A 21,970-nucleotide genomic window follows, 5' to 3' on the forward strand; every position below is an offset into this window, starting at 1 on the left:
TGGTATGATGGTTATATGCAATATGTTGGGTTTGTTTGGGTTGCAATCTACATAATGATGGGTTTTGCATGATTTAAGTGATGTAATTATGTGATCCTTGAAGCACGTATGATGTGTTAATGTTTTCTCATAGTTTAGGAATGATGTTTTAGTGTTTGAATACTTGAGCAAATGATGTTGCAGATGTTGTTGAGACATGATATATTTGAGAGGTGATGGAAGGACAAACTTGGTATTTTCTTTTAAATTTATTGTGTTTAAATTGTTTACACAATGTAATTGGAGTTCTTTATTTCCTTCGTTATTTTCATTATTTTTGAATAATGTAATTGGATAAGACTTTTGAAACTAATATGTTTTGAATAAATTATACACGTTTACATATTGAGGTTTTTGAAAAATATGTTTTCGCGCTATGATAAAAGTTTGAAATTATCAATTCTTGTAACAACTAGTGACACCCTAAATTTAGGGCATTACAAGATGGACATGGCTAAAGTTCTTAACCTATAAGGATTATGTTTTTGAAGCCTTCCGTAAACTCTACAAGAAGACTGAAAATGAAAAACACTGTAAAATAGTTTCAATCAAAAGTGATCATTGGAGGGGAATTTGAAAATGATCTTTTTCAAACCACAATTTCTCTACTCCAACCAAGTACACCACAATTTCAAAATTGTTCTTTACAAAAAATGACCAGAATACTATTAAATGATTTTAATACCCTCAAACACTTATGGGTTGAAGTTGTAAATATTGTCGGTTATCTTCAAAACAGAATTTATTTAAGGCCTATGTTAGGTAAAACTCCATATGAATTATGGAAGAACAGGAAACCCAACATTTCATACTTTCATTTATTTGGATGTCAATGCTTCATCCTGAATATCAAAGATAGTTTAGAGAAGTTTGATTCTAAAAGTGATAAAGGTATCATCATGTTTGACTATTCTGAAACCTCTAGAGCGTTTAAAGTTTATAACTCTAGAACTCTTAAGGTGGAAAAGGCCATCCATGTTAAGTTTAATGATTATGAGCCAAAAAAACATAATGTCAAAGCTAGAGCTGTTAAAACGGGTAACCCGGCTCGACCTGGCCTGGCTCACCACAGGTTGGTCACTTAACGAGCCAACCCAACCCGGCTCACTTATTAGCAAGTTGAAAAAATTTGAACCCGGCTGACCCACCACGGGTTGGTGGGTTAAACGGGTTGACTCACTAGCTCATTTAATTATAAGTTTTTTTTAAAATAAAAAATTACAATTCTTTTTAATTCAAATATAAATAAATGTTACACTAAAATGATGTTAAACTCGAAAGACACCTCAAAATAAATAAAAAAGTATCATACAAATCCAAAAATATGTACAAAAGACGAACAAATAAGTTTTTAATATTGATAATTTTTGTATCACTTTTTCATTTATAATATTAGAGTCTTGAATAGATAAACTTATGATAGTTTTCTCTCTTGAAACATCTTTTTCTTTATCACCATCTACAATATAATAAAAAAATATTAGCTAAAAATATTGAAACAAAATAATAAATAATTCAATTAAATTAGGTGGGTTGGTAAACCAACCTGACTCACCACGGGTTCAACCTGGTGAGCCGGGTTGAAAACTAGCCCGAATAAAAAGATTACATTTTTTTCAAACCCAACCCGGCTCAAACCCGTGGTGAGCTGGGTTGGCTCGCAGGTTACAACCCATTTTGACAGCACTAGTCAAAGCTCAATGAATCTTTTGCATATATTAAGTTAGACGACATTACGTCAACTTTGCCAAATGAGTCAACTAAGCCAAATGCATCTAGACAAGTAAACTACACTCATGATGAGAAATAAGAGTCATGTGGATCACATCGTCTAGCCATCAAGAATCATTCTCTTGGGAAGATCATTGGATATTTAAAACTTTTTACGAACAAAGACCAATTACTCTAATTTCTCAGATAGAGTCGTTTAACATCAACAAAGTGTTGTAAAATAACTCCTAGATAAAAGGCATGCAAGAAAAACTAGAATTAGTTTAAGAAGAACGACATTTATAAGCTTGTTGAGCTACCCAAAGGAAAGCACGTCATCAGAGCTAAGTAGGTCTTCAGAAAAAACTCGATGAAGATGGTAAAGTTTTGAGGAACAAAGTCAGGCTTGTAGCCAAAGGCTATTATCAACAAATAGGTATCGACTATACCGAAACTTATGCATCTATAGCTAGGCTAGAAGCTATTCGCATCTTACTTTCATTTGTTAAGTTTAGTAAAATCAAATTGTATCAAATGCATGTTAAGAGTGCATTTTTAAATGGTGAAATAAAAGAAGAAGTTTATGTGGAACAACCTCCCGATTTTGAGTGTTCTACCAATCCAAAACATGTTTTTAAATTGAAATAAGCTTTGTATGGTTTAAAGCAATCTCTTAGAGCTTGGTCTGAATGCTTAAGTTCATTCTTAAAACAAAATGGATTTTGAAGAAAAAAGGTAGAAACCATGTTGTTTCGCAAAAACCTTAATAATGATTTCATATTCGGTGTTACCAATGATATTCTTTGTAAAGAATTTTCTGAGATGATGCATCGTGAATTTGAAATGAGTATGATAGGAGATCTAAAGTTCTTTCTAGGTGTGCAAATCAAACAAGAGTCAAATGCTATATAAATACATCAGATGAAGTATGTAATAAAGTTGTTAAAGAAGTTCAAGTTGGACAACGCAAAGGAAATGAAGACTCTAATGCATTCAACAACTAGCATGAGACTAGATGAGAGTTTTGCCAAAGTGGATAACACCGTCTATCAACAGATGATAGTTCACTTCTGTATCTCACAGCGCATAGGCTGAATATAAAATTTAACGTCTGTCTTTGTGCTAGATTTGAATCAGATCCTTGGGAAACCCATCTTATTATAGTTAAATGCATTTCTTGTTACCTCATTCGAACTACTAATCTTAGTTTGTGTTTTAAAGGATGAAAAACTTTTAGGTTGTAAGGATATTGTGATGCATATTATGTAGGAAATAGGATTGAGAGAAAAAGCACAAGTGGAGGATGCCACTTAATTGAAAGAAATATTTTCTCCCGGACGAGCAAGAAGTAAGGGACAATCACCCTCTCAATAACTGAAGCAAAATGCATCTCAGCTGCAAGTTGTTGCTCTCAAATCCTATCGATCAAAAATCAGTTGGAAGACTATGATGTCGACGAGAGTAAAATCCCTATATTATGTGATAGTAGTGCTACTATTAGTTTATCAAAAAATCTTATTTTGCATTCTCGTTTTCTCGTGCTAAACATATTGAAATCAAAGATCATTTTATACGAGATCATGTCTAAAACGATATTGTTGATTTAAAATATGTAAATGTCAACACCCAATTTCGTTTGGGTAAGTCAATAATATTTTTAAAAAAAGCTAATAAAAAATAAAAGAATAATAATTAATGGTGGGAAAAGAAACAAAGGAAGAAAAAAATAAAATAAAATTCCTTAAAAATATATAATTTTCAAACTTTAGTTTAGCCCAAGAGTCCAAGAGTTTGATACATATCTTCACCCCCTCTTTATTCTTCATACCCCTCATAAGAGACGTCACTAGAAAATATTTTTCAAATATTGGTTTCTAGATAAAAGTATGTTTTTAATATGGTAATATTTTAAATCAATATTACGCTAATAATTATAAACAATATTTATGATGATAATTAAAAATAATATCTTGGTATTATACTATAAATTGTTGCGTCAGTTTCTTCTTAAAAGAGAAAGATATGATCCTAAAAATTGACAAAATTTCTGACAATAATTATAATCAATGATATTATTTGATTTGATTGTTTTCTTTTAAATATATTGCAACCAATACCATTTCTTTTCATATTTTGTTCATTGTCAATTAAACCAAGATTACCATAATATTACAATATGTGTATATAAATACACATCCTATAAAGTCACACAAAAATAATAAGGACACATAAAGAGGGGAGGAAAGTATAGAAGGGATTAAGTTCTCACATAAAAGGGGTTTTTGGTAACAACAATTACTAAGGAAGAAATTGTTGAAGTACCAAAAAAGTTTAGGTAATGGTAAAGCTTCAGAGGTATGTCACTTCCACCTTTTTTCTTTTGATTTAGGCATTATATTATGTTTTCATATTGTATGCGTTCTATTTCTACACTTAACTTTGACATTTTCTTCTCGGTGCATTATTTTTACTATTCACAAATATCTTATTTTAAATCATAAAAAAGAAGGTTTTTCCTAATTTCCTTTTGTATTGGTTAGATCCCTCGCATCACATGATATATATTCACATTACAAGTTTTTCACTCTTGTAATTGTAATCTAAAATTAATTTTTAGTGGAAAAGTTAATCACTCTTTTATAGTGATTAACGACTCGACATAAAATCTTTTGATTTTAATCAAGATAAAAAAAATTTATTTTAACCAAGATAAAATTTTGTGTGTGCTTTTATCTATCTCTACATCTTTTATTCATAAACTGTTTGATAAAAGTTCTAAAAGAAAACCAAAATTTTAAAAGAACCAATTCATCCCTTCTTTCTTGGTTATTGTCCGTTTAAAGGGTCTCTATAAAATTCACCCCTTACCTGATGAAGTATGTGGGCTTGTTTCTTCATCCAAAAAAATTATCATCCTTTATAACCTATTTAAAGTTTTAAAAATAAAAAAAATATTTCAAATTTCTTGAACAAGTCAGGTTGACATAATGTTATTTAAGAGATAGTTCATCAATAAAATATTTTTTTTGGGTATGAAAAAGAAAGAAATGTTTTTGGGAGAAAACATAAAAATTGAAAAAAGAAAAAGAGGTGAACGAAGAGAAATCAAACATATATTGGATGCAATATTATTCATAGACCCTTGTTACAGATAACCATCACATCATTTTCAAGTCTTTATTATCCATTTTTTATATATGATATAAGTTTAATAAAGTCCGCATAGGTCAAGGTTTGATGGTAATATTTCAAAAGTTGTAATTTAGAGGAAAATGTTTTTACATGTAAACAAGTTTGTCCAAAAAAAAAAGAAAACTTAAAAAGAATATTAAAAAATGTGTTTGAGGCAATTTCTTTTACTTAACGTGTTTAAAATATGTTAGACAAGGGGCACCTCTTTCATTCTTCATGGAATTCATCTTTGTTTTCTACCATATTCTCCACTTTGAATTCAGATCTCGACCAATCTTCTCCTACCATCATTCATTGCCCTCATTTTGAAATCCAAATTGGAGCAATTTTATTTGTTTGTCATCCATACGTTAAACCCTCCCAAAGACCTTGAGTAATTTCATGTGTATTCAAATAATATTTCAAAGCAAATGATAAGTTGAATTTTTTAAATGAACTAAACAGAGCAAGAAATTAGAATTTTTTTTCATGAACTAAGATAACAAAATGAAAATTAAGGAGTATGAACTTTCAAACAAGTACATAACAAAAACAAAAAAAAAAAATTCACTTACCTTTCAACACTGCTTTGCATTATTACAGTTAAGTGGCCAACAAAAAAATATGTGTTTCTTTAACATTGCCTTAGGTAAGACTTGCACAACTCAATCCATCTTACCCATCAAGTATAGCTTGTTTGACATTCGAGCCTGTTTTTTTCGTCAAGCCTAATTCAAACTAGTTTTTGAAAATTAAAAACAAATTGATCTTTTTTAAAATAAAAAAATTCAAAATTTTCAAAACACAAAAAATTAAAATGAAAAACTTAATTTTTTAATATTTTCATTCATTGTGATAACAACAAGAATAGTTTTTTATCCATTAGGCCTAGTTGTCATTCATAGTTTTTTTAAAACTCAATTTCTTAAAGAAAAAAATGATTGCAATAAAAGGAAAATACAAGGAAAAATGATTTCTCAAAAAGTTTTATCATTTCATTTCACCAAAAAAAACATAAAAAAAAAGGAAAACCTCACATTTTGAGTAAATTATTGGGAACTATGTTTAGCTAAACCAATCTCACATATGAGTTTATGATGATGAACAAAAAATATATTTTATAGTTTCTTGCACAACAAATAACAAAACAAAAAACAATTGTTTGATCATATATGTGTTTGTGCTTGAATTGATTGGTATATGCATTCATATATGCATTCATTGTATGAAAATGAATCATATGTTGAAACATATTGCACTTTGTATATCTAATAGAAATAATCGATTACACTGTTTACATAATGTGTTATATTTCTTTAGATTTCAATATATGTGTAACAGGGACAAAACAATTATGTGTTAACCGATTACATTAATTGTATTATCGATTAAAACATGTTGTTGTGTCAATATATGTTTGTTGAGTGCAGTGAAGTGTTTAGAATGAAAAATGTTTTCAAATTTGCTTAAGTATGGAACTTAACCGATTACATTAATTCCTAATCGGTTAAACTGTGTTTCTTGTGAAAATAATTTTCTTGAAAAACCATAATTGTCTATAACGGTCATATTTGAATATTGTTGGCTTGTATGATTTACATAATGGATTGCATGTGCCATTTAATTTGTTAAATCTAAAACAAATGTAAAACTGTTAAAGCATAAGGAAAAGCTTAACAAATTACATTATGTGCTTAATTGATTAAATTGCGCCAGTGTTTGAAAAATTTATAAATAGACTCATTGCTCGCTGCTTCAAAAATGATTTAATGATCTTACACTTTTATAACTAATTTGTTTGTTGAGAATTAATTGTAGGAGAGTTCTAATCTTCTTGGAGAATCAATAATATTCATTAGAAGGAAATTCTTCAAGATTCTTGCAAGATTATTGTGCTTACACATTGTTGATCATGTTATACACTTAAGGTGTATTCTTGAGAAATCAGTGTCTACCTACAATCAAGTGGATTGTGTTCCCTGTTGCTGTGAGTCAGGAAGAGAACCGTGTGTGTTCTGGATATTAGAGTTGGAATTGCTCTAAGGTTACAAAAAGTTGGGATTGCTTTCTGGGTTTGTGAGACTGTGAGGTATTCACATCTTATGATATAAGTGATATTGATTTGGAGAAGGAGAATGCATTGAGAGGGGATTTCTCTGTATTCTTGCTTGTATAACTCTATCAATATAGTGGTTCCCTTCAACTAAAGTTGTTCAAGGAAGACTGGATGTAGGCTTGGCCAAACTAGTATAATTCTCAGTGTTGATCCTTCTATCCCTTCTCTTTTATTTTTGTTCATATACTTGTTTGATTGCTAGCTAAGAAAACTTCAAAGATTTTGAAAACTTTTGAAAGAAATTTTTTTTAAAGGGCTAACTAATTCACCTCTCCTCTTGATTGAGATACAAGGCATCACTTTTTCTACAATTGTCATGCCTTTTGTGGTCAAATATTTTAAATAACTGATAGCATTTTCTGTTAAGATATATTGCTTGAAAACACTCATCCTCCAGTCTTCCCAAAAAAAGATATTGGCCTTAACAAACAATAACACTACCCACAGTAATTCTTTTTTTAAAAACATTCTCAAGCACAATGCATCAAGAAAATAAAATTAAAAAAAAAACATGAAGTGATGATAAGAAAACAATGAAATTTTAAGAAAGGTTTCCAAAAGTTTTGATGAATAACTTATCCCTAGATGGTAACTCATGTTTCAAATAAGCCAAAATAATTCATTTAGACCTTTACATCCTTCTTTTAACACCTTTCAACCACTAGCCATGTTACAAGCGCAATAAAAGTCCACACACATCGAATAATGGTTGCTCAAATTTTCATAAAGCTTAATTTTTTTATCAGGCAAAATGATCAACAATGCGGTTGTGAAAAAAAATGATGAATGAATGAAAACAAAAACCCAAAAAAAGAAATGATGTCTTAGGAAGAGGGGAAATCCCTAATAACTTGCCATAAGCATGCAAAAGAAAATCAAACCAATTAGGATAACCATTTTCAGTAAATCTTTTCCATACCCATTCCCTATCTTGAACAAAATCCATGCCTAAAAACTAGGACAAGTTTGACATTCATGGACTCATATCCCCATACTCATTTTCCCAAACACCAACATCTTTTTGGTATGTCGTATTTCACATTGATATTCAAATATTTCATCTCCTTTGAAGGGTGTGTGAGGAATGACACACCAACGTGGTTATCCCAGTCTCCTTTAAATCCTTTTAAACATTACTGCTTTTGACTTTCTTGTGAATTCAAGCATGCATACATTAGTGTTTCAAAAGAAAATGTCAAGCACATAAGCATTATTTTGAATATCCGACTTCAGAATATGTGTCGTCCAATGTTTCAAATGAAATGAAAGACATCATGAATTTGATGATTTCAAAGGAAAAAAATTGACTCCGCAAAAATAAAATAATAAAACAAAACAAAACAAAAAAATCAATCAAATGCAAGACATTACAAAGTTTCAAAAATTCAAAACACCTAGTTACATAGTATTGCATCATGTACAAAAAAAATCATAACAAATTATCAACATAAACAACTATCATGTACATATCTTCGTCAATATAAAAAAAAAGTACTTTATTTGGAACTCTTTTTCATGAATGGTTACCAAATCTTTTTCATTCAAAATGCAAAAAGGTTTCCTCTTTCAAGTTAGTCAGATTTTCTCTCACATACTGGGGTTCCGTCACATTGATCCGTACACCAAGTTTCCAATATCTTGTTTCTCTCTCGTTTTGGGTATCGACACCCTAATCCCTACCCAAAGGTTCTAACACCTTTTTCCTCTTGTTTCGATACCCTAGTCACTACCAAAGTTTTGACAACTTGTATCTTTTCTCCTTAAATCAAGATCTTCTTATTAAGAATGATCATTAATTTCTCTTTTTTTTATTACAAAGAAATTTCAGAAGCTACAAATTTAGAGATTCAAAACCTAACAACCCAACTAACCCGACCTCTTAAGTCATTCTTGTTTGGCTCCCATCAAAACCCAGTTTTTCCTGGCACCCTTAAGCCCAGATTTGTCTGGCACCCTAAGCCCAATTTTGTCTGGCACCCTAAGTTCAGTTTCGCCTGACACCTATAACCCTAGTTTGTTTGGCGCCCCAAGCCCAGTTTTGTCTAGGCCCCTTAAGCCCAGTTTCATCTAGCACCTATTAACCTAGTTTATCTAGCACCCTAAGCCTAGTTTCGCCTAACATATATAAGCCTAGTTTGTTTGGTACCCCAAGCCCAGTTTCATCTAGCACTTGTAAACCCAATTTATCTAGCACCTTACATAGTCAATCTTTCCATATCATCCTTCCACTAGGTAATGATCGAAACGAGATTTTTCATTATAGGTCCATACATTCATGCATTCAGCATCATGCATGCATCATCATAGGTATTTCAAAAAAGAAAATGAACAATGGTATCACTCGAATTCCACCCTTACATTCATGCATCATGCACGCATAATCATGACACACCATGCATTTTTAGAAGGATGACTTAGAAACACAAAGAAGAAAATCTATAATTATATGAAGATCAATTTAAAAAAAATGTACATTACTAAAATGATCATAAATTTCAACATCCATAGGGTTGATACACCTTCCACGAGGTTCACACACCTCTTCAACGAAATCCATAGGGTTGATACATCCTTCACGAGGTTCACACACCTCTTCAGTGAAATCCATAAGGTTGATACACCCTCCACGAGGTTCGCTCACCTCTTTAGTGAAATCCATAAGGTTGATACACCTTCTACGAGATTCATAAACCTCTTCAGCGAAACTTATAGGGTTGATGCACCCCCCACGAGGTTTACACACCTCTTCAACAAAATCCATAGGGTTGATAACACCTTCCACATTGTTCACACACTTCATTAGCGAAATCCACAGGATTTCTACAGCCTCTCATCATATTGATAAACCACAAGACGCTTTGCTCGGATCAATCTTTTACCTTCTCTATAAACCCGAACGAAATTAGTGTCTTTATCTTTATTTATCTTTTATTATGATAACATAAAAACTCTAAAGCTCATGTTATCTAACAAAATCTAAATAAAGAGAGGCATTTGTCAACACCCAATTTCATCCGGGTAAGTCAATATTTTTTAAAAAAAAACTAATAAAAAAAATAATTAATGGTGGGTAAAGAAAAAAAGTAAGAAAAAAATCCTTAAAAAATATATAATTTTCAAACTTTAATTCAGTCCAAGAGCCCAAGAGTTTGATGCATATCTTCACCCCATCTTCTCTCTTCATACCCCTCACAAACTAAAAAATATTTTTGAAATATTGGTTTCTAGATAAAGATATGTTTTTAATATGGTAATAATTTGAATCAATATTATGTCAATAATTATAAACAATATTCCTGATGATAATTAGAAATAATATTTTGGTATTATACTATAATTTGTTGTGCTAGTTTCTTCTTAAAATAGAAAGATATAATCCTAAAAGTTGACAAAATTTCTAACAATAATTATAATCAATGATATTATTTTGTTTGATTGTTTTTTTTAATATATTGCAACCAAAATCATTTCAATCCCTATTTTGTTTATTGTCAATTAATTCATAATAATATTACAATATGTGTATATAAATACACATCCTATCAATTAAACCAAGATTACAATAATATTACAATATGTGTATATAAATACACATCCTATCATAGAAAACAAAAAAGAGATACAAAAAGGCACACAAAAATAATAGGAACATAGAAAAAGGGGAGGAAAATATAGAGGGGAATAAGTTCTCACATAAAACGGGTTCTGCTAACAACAATTACTAAGAAAAAATTGTTAGAGTACCGAAAGTTTAGGTAATGGTAAAACTTCAGAGGTATGTCACTTCCACCTTTTTTTCTTTTGATTTGGACATTATATTATGTTTTCATATTATACGCATTTTACTTTTACACTTAACTTTTGAATTTTCTTATAGGGGCGTTATTTTTACTACTCACAAATATCTTCGTTTTAAATCATAAAAAAGAAGGTCTTCCCTCCTTTCTTTGGTATAGGTTAGATCCCTCGCATCACATGATACCTATTTTCAAATTTCCTTTTTAAAAAATTAAATAAACAATTCCAAAAAATATATAATATTTTCTTATTACATATTTTCTCATTTCAAAAAATAATAAATCATAGAATAAAAGATAAAGTTGCTTTTACATTTATAAAGGTATGAGCACTCGTGTGATCATCCGCATCGTCCTAGTGCTTGATAAAAAAGATTTCTAAATAATTAAATATGACTTTGAAGGTATAAGCACTTGTGTGATCCTCTGCATTGTCCAAGTGCTTAATAACTTTTCTTTTCTAAACACTTAAATATTACTTTAAAGATATAAGTACTTGTGTGACCGTTCGCATTGTCATAGTACTTGTTACTTTCCTTTTTCCCACCATTCCTAAAATACTAAAAAAATATAAAATCTTCAAAACCTAAATATCAACATTATCAAACAAACTTTTTTTAATGAGAACTACGTGATCCCTGATTTTCCATCATAAATAGAGATACGTAGGAGAAAGTCAGTCTTTGTCGGACCTATAAAAAAAATATTTTTGTTTCTTTATAGTATTATTTTGGAGAAAATAATTAAATATCTTGGAAAACCACATCAACTTTGTACAATTAATTAAAGGTATTATTTTTGGGCAGACACGATACGATGTTAATACCTTCCTTACGCATAACCAATTCTTATTTTATGGTTTTTCAAAATAAATTATGGTGGCGAATCTGAAAACCTTCTTTCTTAAACCTATTTTTTTTTTCAATTCATTGTCCCGTCGCGATCCCCATTGCGAAAGTAAACACAGAAGATCAACTTGCTAATATATTCACAAAACCCCTTATGAAAGATACACTAATACATCTAAGGACGCTTCTGGGAATGAACTCATTGAATGAATTATTTGAGTCAATGTGTTTATCAGATGTATCATATAGTGTAGAGGAACAAGCATCTAAGACATAACGTCTAGAGAAGTCATGCTAAAATGTATCGTCTAAGATGCACCTCATTTACCTCTAGTAGACTTGGGGCCACTGAAGAAACATATGGTTGAAATGATAAAAGGCACTTGTCTAGAAACATATGGTTGACAAGACATTGTCCAATCCTACCAAAAATTGGACTGCTAAACTCCCAATGACTTATACAGATTCTGATGTGTTTCTATACTAGAAACCAAGTATATTCAATCAGATAGATGCGCCCATGCCATTCCATGCAAGCGCCAATATTCATTCAATAGACTAGTTTGGAGAAGGAGAAATTCCACCAAGTCCAATCATCTTGGAACCTTGTTATATCCATCACTTTGATAACTCCAACACCACCTTTATTGTGGACTCAAACGCTCTTGGTAGAAGACTCCTACAAGTGCTTCCTGCAAATGTTCCTCTGAGAATGACCATATCTCTCCAATAGTCTTACAACCTTGATGCCCTGATCCCTGAAGTACAATATCTTGTGGTTGTTGCAACTGGCATGAACGCAATTGAAGAAGTAGTTCATTAGGACAATAATGTTCGTCTAATGATGCCTATAATGGTTGAAGACGCTTCTCTAGAAGAAGTATCTATGTCGATGGACGACAATGTGGTTGCATAAGAAGATAAACCTCCTACCCCCATACCTCAACCCAACATCCCCACAACAACCACTACCACTCAACAAACTCAACCACTCACCATGCTCCCACCAGAAAACTCTCTTGCCTTATCCAATGTCATATCCACTTCCTCTATCCTTGACCAAATTACTTCACTCATTATTGAGAATAATGCAGGACAAGAAGAAAAACTTGTTGCAATGATTGAAACAAATGAGCGAAGACAGGATGAGAAGTTGGATCCATCATCAATAACCTCAATTCCTTAGCAAGCCAACTTCTCGCATCCAAACTTACTGAACCAATGCCACCATCACCTAGTAATGAGGTTTTTTTCTAACCCTTTTTATGTTTATCAAATAAGGGAGAGTGAAATATATGTTGAACCTTATTTTGTTTAAGGGGAGGAAATCCTTTTGAAATAAGGAGTAATATCGTTTAGGAGGAGAAAATTATTTTGAAAAGAGGATTTTATTTTTTTTAAATCATGCATATCATGTACATTCATTTTGTGAAAATTATATATGCTCTAATGTTTATATTTTCTTATGCTCTAATGATTATTCTTTTTGTTTTCTCTGATACTTATTTGATATACTTTAATACATTTTTTTATATATATTTTGCTACTTAGAGATTTTAGTATGCTCTTATGCTTATATGTTTGTTTCCTTGCTTTGATATTATTTCTTTTGTTTTGATACATTAATTATGTATTTTTACATTTGCTCTGAACAATGATTTATGACTTATGGGAAGTCATTTATCACTCATACATTCTTTTATTGAATACATATTATATGTTATGGTATCTTATATGCATAAATGACTAGTATGATAGAAATTGCTCTGATCAAAATTGAATATCTATCACATACTTTTATATAAATGACTAAATAAATTCTCTAATATACTAAATGTATAAAAGGCTAGATACACGACTAGCATGATAAAGTTGTTATAATCAATTTATCTCTTATGCATATTTCGGGGTTTGCATAAGTATTTGTTAAACATAAAAGAGGAGGAGATTGTTAAGACAAGATCATCTAAGAACCCCTTATTTTGAAGTTTAACAAAGGTGTTTAACAAAATAGTGTTTATAAAAATGACCATATAGGATAACGTGTTAAACACTATCTATGTTTAAACAATATCTGAAACACAAAAATGATTTGGTGAACAGGCGAGCATAAACACTATAGTACATGGACTATGCTAAATGTTGTGATAAAACGTCTAACATTTTAAATTCAAATGTATGAATAGTACTTTTTTTCTGTTGTGATGTTTCTTTTTATTTGTGCAGATCATATAAGGACAAATGCTTTATTCAAAAGTTCTACACTGATTAAGAAGAATGTTAAGAGATACAAAGACATTCTAGGAAAAGTTTCTTCAATGCGTTTTGTTTGTCCAATTCGTACAAGTAGCACAATTGTCTATGCAAAAGCAAAGTAGCATCTAACATTGTAAAAAAGCTACAGTACCTACATCAAATTCAATCACTACAAAAAAGTAGGGCATTACCGAAGGCCAGAAGCCCTCGGTAAAAGCCACAGGCCGTCGATAATGGGTGTTTACCGAAGGCTTATCGACGGCCAAAAATCCTTCGGTAAATCCCTTGTCGCTAACAATTACCGAGGGCTTTCGCCCTTCGGTAATTACCGAGGGCCAAAAGCCTTCGGTAATTACCGAGGGTCAAAAGCCTTCGGTAATGACCAAACGAGGGTATTTACCGAAGGGCAGAAGCCTTCGGTAATGACCAACAGTGGGCATTTACCGAAGGGCAAAAGCCTTCGGTAAATTGCAGAGCAGGTTTCAGAGAAATGGCATTTCCTGTGCAACCCAGACCTGTATATCAAATTTCAATTACAAGTTCGGAGCTCTAGTACCAACTTGAAAGAAGATTGTTATTCAAATTGATTAATTTTAAACAGTACAGCGGTCTCTATAAATAGAGAACTTAACCCTACAGTAATAATTACAAAGAGATCTCTATAATCTTCTAAAAACCTATAACAACTTCTAGTACCTTCCAGTAAAACATTTAATATTCTACCAACTACCATTTAATATTCTACCAATTACCAATGGCCTCCTAATATCTGCAGATGAAAGACCTAGTTTCCTTCTCAAGGCTTGCTTATTCTCTACTTTCCCGTGCAGATCAGTTGCATTGTACTGGACTGGAAGAAATTCATCAGTGGCAGGATTCCATGCATCAGTATCAATACCATTAAGAATGCCAATGAACTTTCTGGAGTGGGAAGAGAGTGTTGAATGGAGACCATGTCCTCCCTGCATTTTTATTGGAACAACTTTTTTAAGACTGAAAAATTAGGAAGAGCACTAGTTTAAAGTTAAATAACGTTGAGAATGAATTGTATGTCTCTCTATCGTTTTCTTAATATATAGAAAAACAGAAAAATCCTCGTAAAATTAAATGCAAATAATTTCCAAACCATGCCAATTTGCAAATTGGATCAGCTAACTAAGTTCCCCTCTGTTAGACAGGTAATAATAACAAATTCCAAATGATGATACAAAGACATAGGCTAGAATCCTACATTATTATTAGTAGCATAGCCCTTTTTATTCTTGTTGAGAACAAAATTTACAGAAAGCTTAAGTTGTTAGGTGGAGCACACCTGCACTTGAAAGCTACTTGGGCTTGAAAAATGAACAAAATAAAATCTCCCCAAATCAAATTCTAAAGTTGATTTGAGACGCAGAAGTTGCAAAATCAAATTCTAAAGACTCAATATGTCATGGTCAAGAACCAACTCCCTTGAAAAACATTACGTGGAGACATCTATATGTTTGTGCCAACATGTGTTGTTGCCTTATTATTTATATTAATTAATTAAAGACAAAAGATATTTTGGTACAACTAGAAAATACATACTGCACTAGAACAAGAAATAAACCATACCTCTGCAGTTCTCACTTCTTGGCCATAAGTAGGTGAAACTGTTGTCACAATGTTTGAGAAAACAATCCCACCAAGATCATGAAAGGAAAATCTCTATTACCTATATTTATTGAAGATATATAATATGATCAGTAATATTTTATGACCTTACCTTGACAGAATTAACTCTATCCCGTGCTGAGTTGTCCTGCATTTTATCTGATTGGTTTAGATTCTGGCTAACAAGACCACATGAGTCTAACTCTGAAGCTGCTGCAGTCCCCTGATACTCAAAGTTGTGGCATGTAAAGCATATCCTAGCTGAATTTAATCCTTTATGTACAAATATCTCCCAGTACAGAGGAGCCTAGCAAAGAAACAGATATGCCATACTATTAGTAACTGAAAGAGCAAAAATATGCTAGAAAGAACTATACAGCTCATACAATAAATGCTGTCTGCCAATCATGGCAATGAATGATATTTGGCTTCTTGCCAGCTTGTAGAAGAAACTCAAGAGCAGCACGGCTAAAAAATGAAAATCGTCTGAAATCATCATGCTCGCCATAAAATTTTCCTCTCCAAAAGAACTTAGAAGGATGCTGGGGCTCAATAAAATAAACAGGAAGACCTGCACAGTCAAAGTGAAGTTACTGAACCAGTAAAAGACAATCAATTAAAACGAAAATATCTAATAAAATACCTACAACACTGCCAACCCAGATTTTACTTTTGTATAATTGGTGATCAAAGTATGATTCTATCTCCACGCTCAAAGCCTGAATGAATAATCACATTATTTCAAGTAGTGCAGGATACCAACTACTAAGACTATCAACACGTTCAATTATTTTCTTAATGAAATGGCATACCCGTAAGTTGTAGACACGATCATATTGCTTACAATGATATTTGGGAAGCACAATTTCAACAAGGTGTCCTTTCTTTTGCAGTGCAGGTCTACACAAATCATACATATGACTTACCAACACATGACAGTATATGACAATAGTTCACTTATAAAGCAAATTAACTACATAATATAAAATTAAATAAATAGCAAGTCAGTAGTTTACAGTGAATAAGCAATAGACACCATATCAACATCAATGGTCGCTACACTATTCCAGTAACAAAAATGCTTGTTTGCACGGACTGAACAACAAATCCATACATGTTATTCTAATTCTATCAAAAACTGAATTCATTATGTTACACACCAGTTTCAATAGTGTTAACGCACATGCTAATCATAAAATCCAAACTGTTACACACCAGTTACAGTGCCACAAAAACAAAAAATGCTTCAGAATCATGAAACAAATGCTACAATATCAATTAAGAATCAAGTCTCTCAAACAACAAGTGGATCACAAAATTAAAGCATTGATACATCGATTACTATTTTAATTTCAACTGAAGAAGGGATCTTCACTCAATGAAGGAAAGACTAAAAATACGTATTGCTTGAGTATCAAAATAGAGCACGCTCGTTTTGAAGGCCAAACTGCAAGTGGCCAAAGACCTAGCCGACGCGGAGATTCCGACGATGCTGAGAACAAGGCCGCGACAGCGGCGCATCCCACGGCAGAGAGGCTGGACGAAGCCGAGCCAGCCGGAGGCGGAGAGCGCGTGGCGGGAGGAGGTGCATGCGGCGGAGGAGGCCGAGGAAGAGCCCCATGACGGTGTCTGCGATCTCCTCGGTGCGCGAGGTGTCGACGTGGACGAGGCGAAGGCCGAGGTCAGCGGCAAGGGCGGAGTCGACGGCGCGGTCGGCAGAGTCCACGGTGCGGTCGGCGGAGCCGAACGATGAGGTGGTAGGAACGGAGGCGGCTCTGGGTGGCGCGGGAGGTAGGCGAGGGAGTGCGGGAGAGTTTTAAGGAAGACAAAATTTGGGAGAATGGGAGAGAAAAATCTCAAATTCTAATTTCATAAGTCGAACCTTACACCGACGGCCACATTCTTTCGGTAAAATCACTATACCAATATCGAAGGTTAAAGTCCTTCGGTAAAATCAACTTTATCGAAGGCCAAAAGGCCGTCGGAAATATACCTTCGGTAATTAATCATTTTCTTGTAGTGAATGCTTTTATGTAACAAATCTTTCTTGAAAATGCCTATATAAAGAAGATTGCATGAAGAGAAGAACAATGTGAACTAACTGCATATATTATCATGCTGCCAAAATTATCTTACTTTTGCATCATCTAGATCTTTGAAAAAGAAAATTCTTTATAACAAAATTTCTAGATATACTTTGTATTGTTCAATATCTTCTCTAAGAGAGATTTTATCTGTACTTATTTTTAAAACCACTTTGTTATTTTTGGATAATCAGAAATTATTTAAAACACTTGCTTATTTAACTCAGGGAGAGTTAAATGTTATAGTTAGTTAGACTATTTTATACCAGGAGTGGTTATACTCATTGTAAAACCAGGAGCGGTGAAACTCGTTGTATCTTTTTTTAAGATAGTGAGACCCTTTAAGAGTATTTAAAGAAAAATTGGGCATATCTCGGTTGAAGTGAACCAATATAAAAACAAGTTTTGATTTGTGTTAACTTTTGTTATGTTTATAAATGCTTTCGAAAATCCTTAAGTGCATATCTCGTTGTATCTTAACACTGTCACTTAATGCTCAATAGCCTTATAGATCATGACTTTGGAAATTTTCCAGTGATCGAGATGAAGCTAAGGTTGTAAGCATAACAAAGAAAATAAAGTGTTCTTAAAGAAAAATAAGAGAAAAAGATAAAGGACAAATTGTATAGTTAAGGTGATTCGTTTAGTGATATCATTTGATTTGATGAACTTGTCTAATGGTTTCATATGGAGGACGTATGTCTCTATTTTTTGTCCAACACATTAAAGAACCTACAAAGGTTGATATGTATTTTTTATTACACAAGGTTATTGATTAAAATTTTATTCTACAATAAATTTAAAAGAATTTTCTTTCATGAAATAATCTTAAAGATAACTTTTGAAAATAACATTGGAAATAAACATAGAATTTCATGAGTCTAATAGGTCTTGAATTTTTGTACAAAATATACACAAAATCTGCACACATAAATCTATAAGAGCTAACTCTGCACATTTTTTCAAATTCAATAACTAAAGATGATTTATGTCCAACCACCAATAAGAAGAACAAGATTGAATCATAACAACAATTGAAGTAGGATTGCCATTCAACCAACTTTAACAAACACTTATATATTTAAGAGGAGTAAAATGTGAAATACATTAATTGAAGTAAACTATTTTAAAAATGAATTGAACTTTAAAAGTGGTTTAAAAAAATTAATTGGATTATATAATAATTTAAATTAGTTGTAATCAAATTAAAGCTTCTCTGAATTATTTTTTAAAAGGTTTAAAATATTTTAATTATTTGAATCATTATTAATGAACGTATTATTGTATTATTGTTGTAGAGCATATTTTATAAATTATTGACCATTCGATACGAGAGAGGGTGACTTTATTTATTCAATGAGTGAACAAAATTGAGTACTACTCCTTTCATTCTCTTTATCTCTAGGATTTTTAAAAGATATATTTTTTAATTTAATTATCATTTTAAATTTTAAAATATTATTAACTTATTATTTTATCATTTATATTTCCTTTATCTAATTTATAATATATTTACTGAGGCGTATGTAAAATAGAAATAGAAAATCTCACAAATATTTTTATTAAAATAAAAATATTATTTGTCTAAAATAAACTCAAAGAGCTTGTGGAAAGGAATAGTATGATTCGTAGGGACTAGTTTGCAAAAATTGCCGCAAGCTTTCACAGGGTTGGACTAATTTTTTGCCCTAAAAACCCTGTCTAGGTTTACAATTCCTTCGTCTCTCTCATTTTCACAGGCAGCGGCTACCTCTTCTTCCTTTCCTCTCCGTGGCTGTGAACAATGGCGTACGCGATGAAGCCCACCAAACCAGGCTTTGAGGAATCCCAGGAACAGATCCACAAGATAAGGATCACCCTTTCTTCCAAGCATGTCAAAAACCTCGAGAAGGGTATTTCTTCTTCTCCTTTTCACGCTCTATTCTTTCTATCATTGGCCTTATGCTTTAACTTGGTTTCACTGTTTTTTAGTTTGTGGGGACCTTGTTCGCGGTGCAAAGGACAAACGCCTCAGGGTCAAGGGACCTGTTAGGATGCCCACTAAGGTTCTTCACATAACTACCAGGAAATCTCCTTGTGGTGAAGGTATTTTCCCACTTTCCTCACTTGTTACAGCCCCTTATAGTGATTCAAGACTTATCTCTTCTTTTTGGGTTTTGCTGTAATTTAGTTTGGAATGTCCAAAATGTGCTAGGTGGAAATTTGTGGAGATGGGTTTGAAGAAAAAAAGGAAGGGTTTGAAGAAAAAAAGGAAGACAGTTATATCTTGTTTATAAACATGAATTAGGAGGGGCTGTTCATTGGCTTTGATTTTAAGAAAGATGAAGTGGGATGTTAAAAAAAGCACTTTTTTTTTTCAATTTTCATTCTGAGTAGTTGAATTGCAGGGAAACTCGTCACTTTATATCTGTTTTTTCTTAATTCCTTTCAGTGAATGATAAGTGCCACTTAGTCAGAGAGATCTTCAGCAAATTGTGAATTTTATTCTACATGATATTAATTGACTGTCTTATTAATTGATTGTCTTATGCGTATGGCGTGCGAGATTGGCCCTTTTGTCATTTTTTTTCCTTCTGTTGATCTTATATGTGAATTGTGAGCATTATCATTCTTACTGCCTGAAACATAGATAGGTTCTATCTGGGTTGAAAGCTTGATAATTGTTGGCTTTGCTATCTTACACTGAATGCACGTATTCGTGGCTTTCATATGTTATGGAATGATAATATTGTGGAGTCACTCAACTTGCTGACTTCATTTTTGAAGTATTCTGTTCTGTCTTTACACTTTCTGAATGTCCTTTGTTGTATAAGGAATGATGTTATCAAGCCTTGTGTTCATAAAACTGCTTCTTGGTTTTAGGTACCAACACATGGGACAGATTTGAACTTCGTGTGCACAAGAGAGTCATTGACCTCTACAGTTCCCCAGATGTAGTTAAGCAAATTACCTCTATCACGATTGAACCTGGTGTGGAGGTTGAGGTGACCATTGCAGATGCTTGATCTTGATCCAAATTTTAACAGTTATGCTTCCTAGTTTTTTCTTCACTCTTTATATTTTGTAAGTTTTGATTGCTGGACTGAATTGATTTATTTTCTCGAGTTTTACGGTTGCAGACAGTGATGAATACCTGAGAAATGTTATCTTTATACATTCTAGAATTTTGCATATATTTATTTTGATAGCATCACAAATCTCAAGTTATTATATCTGGTTTGCACTCTTCGGAGTAGAAACCAGACAAGATGCCAAAATGGTACATTACATCAAAGAACTGTTTGAATAGGATGAATTATACCTCCAAAGAGGACATTAGTGCATTGTTTGCATTAGGCTAACACATACACATTGCTACTGACATGGATCTTTGAAGTAACTAATAGTTGTTTTTTACTAGAATTTCTTATATAAACGTGGATTCTTGATGAAGCAAATGTGCTCTGCAACCTTGAGGTTGAATTGACCTTCACGTTGAACTGTTTTTGCTTTATGGTTGGACAGTTTTATTTCAGAATAAATTTGATTGACAATAATGTTTAGATTATAAAATTAATGTTTTGGTAGTGTTTTATTTTCTATAGTAGGAATCCACGTTTAAGACCTTGTAAGTTTTGGTAGATATAGTAGGAATGTTATTTTTTAATGAAAAGTAAGTCATCATTTTTGTTATTTAAGTTTAGAGAATATAAATATGAAAAACATTGAAGAAGCGAACCTAATACAAAATTTGTGGATTGCTTATTCTTTCGGAAGACTAATTTAACTTGTATTCGTTATAATAAAATAATTCCTTAGATAATAACCATTTTAGGGTGTTTTTTTCTTAAGATGCTGCATATTCTTAAGGTGTTTGTTTAATCATAATTCCTATTTATCATAGGTAAATTTGGACTAAATTTTAAGCTTTATATAGTTTGCATTTATTTGGGAAAATATTGTGTTAAACTATTAAAAATGGGATATTAGTTGTATTTATCTGTTTCATTATTAAATAATTGCTAATGGGTAATGAATATGATTTTAGTGTAAACGAAAATATCAAATGATTTAATTTGTAGTCAGTAATTTTTCTGTTTAAAAATTGAGTATGATTTTAATATCACGAATAAATTATTTAAATTGAAAATTAAAGATACGTGCGATATAATTGTTGAAGATTACTTTTCCTAACAGATAACATTAGGTAATAATGTTAATATATTTTTTTAACGAGAACGTGAGTATTTATAGTTATCATTAAAATTATTTTAGTATATTTTTATGTTAATGACAATTTATTTGTCATCATCCACAAAAAATTCTAAAGATTGT

General features: G+C 31.9%; 2 protein-coding genes across 2 annotated transcripts; one reads left to right on the top strand and one right to left on the bottom strand.

The window, feature by feature from the left end:
* Nucleotides 1-12,325: 12,325 nt before the first annotated feature.
* On the bottom strand, nucleotides 12,326-16,757 carry LOC108327392 (probable starch synthase 4, chloroplastic/amyloplastic). Its single transcript, XM_017561100.2, has 9 exons — nucleotides 16,733-16,757; nucleotides 16,589-16,667; nucleotides 16,385-16,472; nucleotides 16,216-16,291; nucleotides 15,959-16,143; nucleotides 15,685-15,879; nucleotides 14,668-14,899; nucleotides 14,382-14,452; nucleotides 12,326-12,469 (listed from the first exon to the last, which is right to left on the bottom strand). The coding sequence occupies exons 1-9, from the start codon at nucleotides 16,755-16,757 to the stop codon at nucleotides 12,326-12,328; spliced, it is 1,095 nt and encodes a 364-aa protein (XP_017416589.2).
* Nucleotides 16,758-19,267: 2,510 nt separating this feature from the next.
* Nucleotides 19,268-20,845, top strand: LOC108327831 (40S ribosomal protein S20-2). Its single transcript, XM_017561549.2, has 3 exons — nucleotides 19,268-19,548; nucleotides 19,628-19,741; nucleotides 20,519-20,845. The coding sequence occupies exons 1-3, from the start codon at nucleotides 19,440-19,442 to the stop codon at nucleotides 20,659-20,661; spliced, it is 366 nt and encodes a 121-aa protein (XP_017417038.1). The 5' UTR covers nucleotides 19,268-19,439; the 3' UTR covers nucleotides 20,662-20,845.
* The last annotated feature ends 1,125 nt before the right edge of the window (nucleotides 20,846-21,970 follow it).

This window comes from Vigna angularis, chromosome 2 (genome assembly GCF_016808095.1).
Source record: "Vigna angularis cultivar LongXiaoDou No.4 chromosome 2, ASM1680809v1, whole genome shotgun sequence".
Lineage (NCBI taxonomy): Eukaryota > Viridiplantae > Streptophyta > Magnoliopsida > Fabales > Fabaceae > Vigna > Vigna angularis.

What these genes read in the sequence shown, in the direction of transcription:
- LOC108327392 (XM_017561100.2), bottom strand. Translation starts at nt 16,757, where the DNA reads ATGTGCGTTAACACTATTGAAACTG. An exon ending in CGTTAACACTATTGAAACTG is followed by an intron (nt 16,668 to 16,732) that starts GTGTGTAACATA and finishes TTTGTTGTTCAG; the next exon opens with TCCGTGCAAACAAGCATTTT. An exon ending in ATTGGCAGACAGCATTTATT is followed by an intron (nt 15,880 to 15,958) that starts GTATGAGCTGTA and finishes TTTCTTTGCTAG; the next exon opens with GCTCCTCTGTACTGGGAGAT.
- LOC108327831 (XM_017561549.2), top strand. Translation starts at nt 19,440, where the DNA reads ATGGCGTACGCGATGAAGCCCACCAAACCAGGCTTTGAGGAATCCCAG. An exon ending in TGTCAAAAACCTCGAGAAGG is followed by an intron (nt 19,549 to 19,627) that starts GTATTTCTTCTT and finishes ACTGTTTTTTAG; the next exon opens with TTTGTGGGGACCTTGTTCGC. An exon ending in GAAATCTCCTTGTGGTGAAG is followed by an intron (nt 19,742 to 20,518) that starts GTATTTTCCCAC and finishes TCTTGGTTTTAG; the next exon opens with GTACCAACACATGGGACAGA.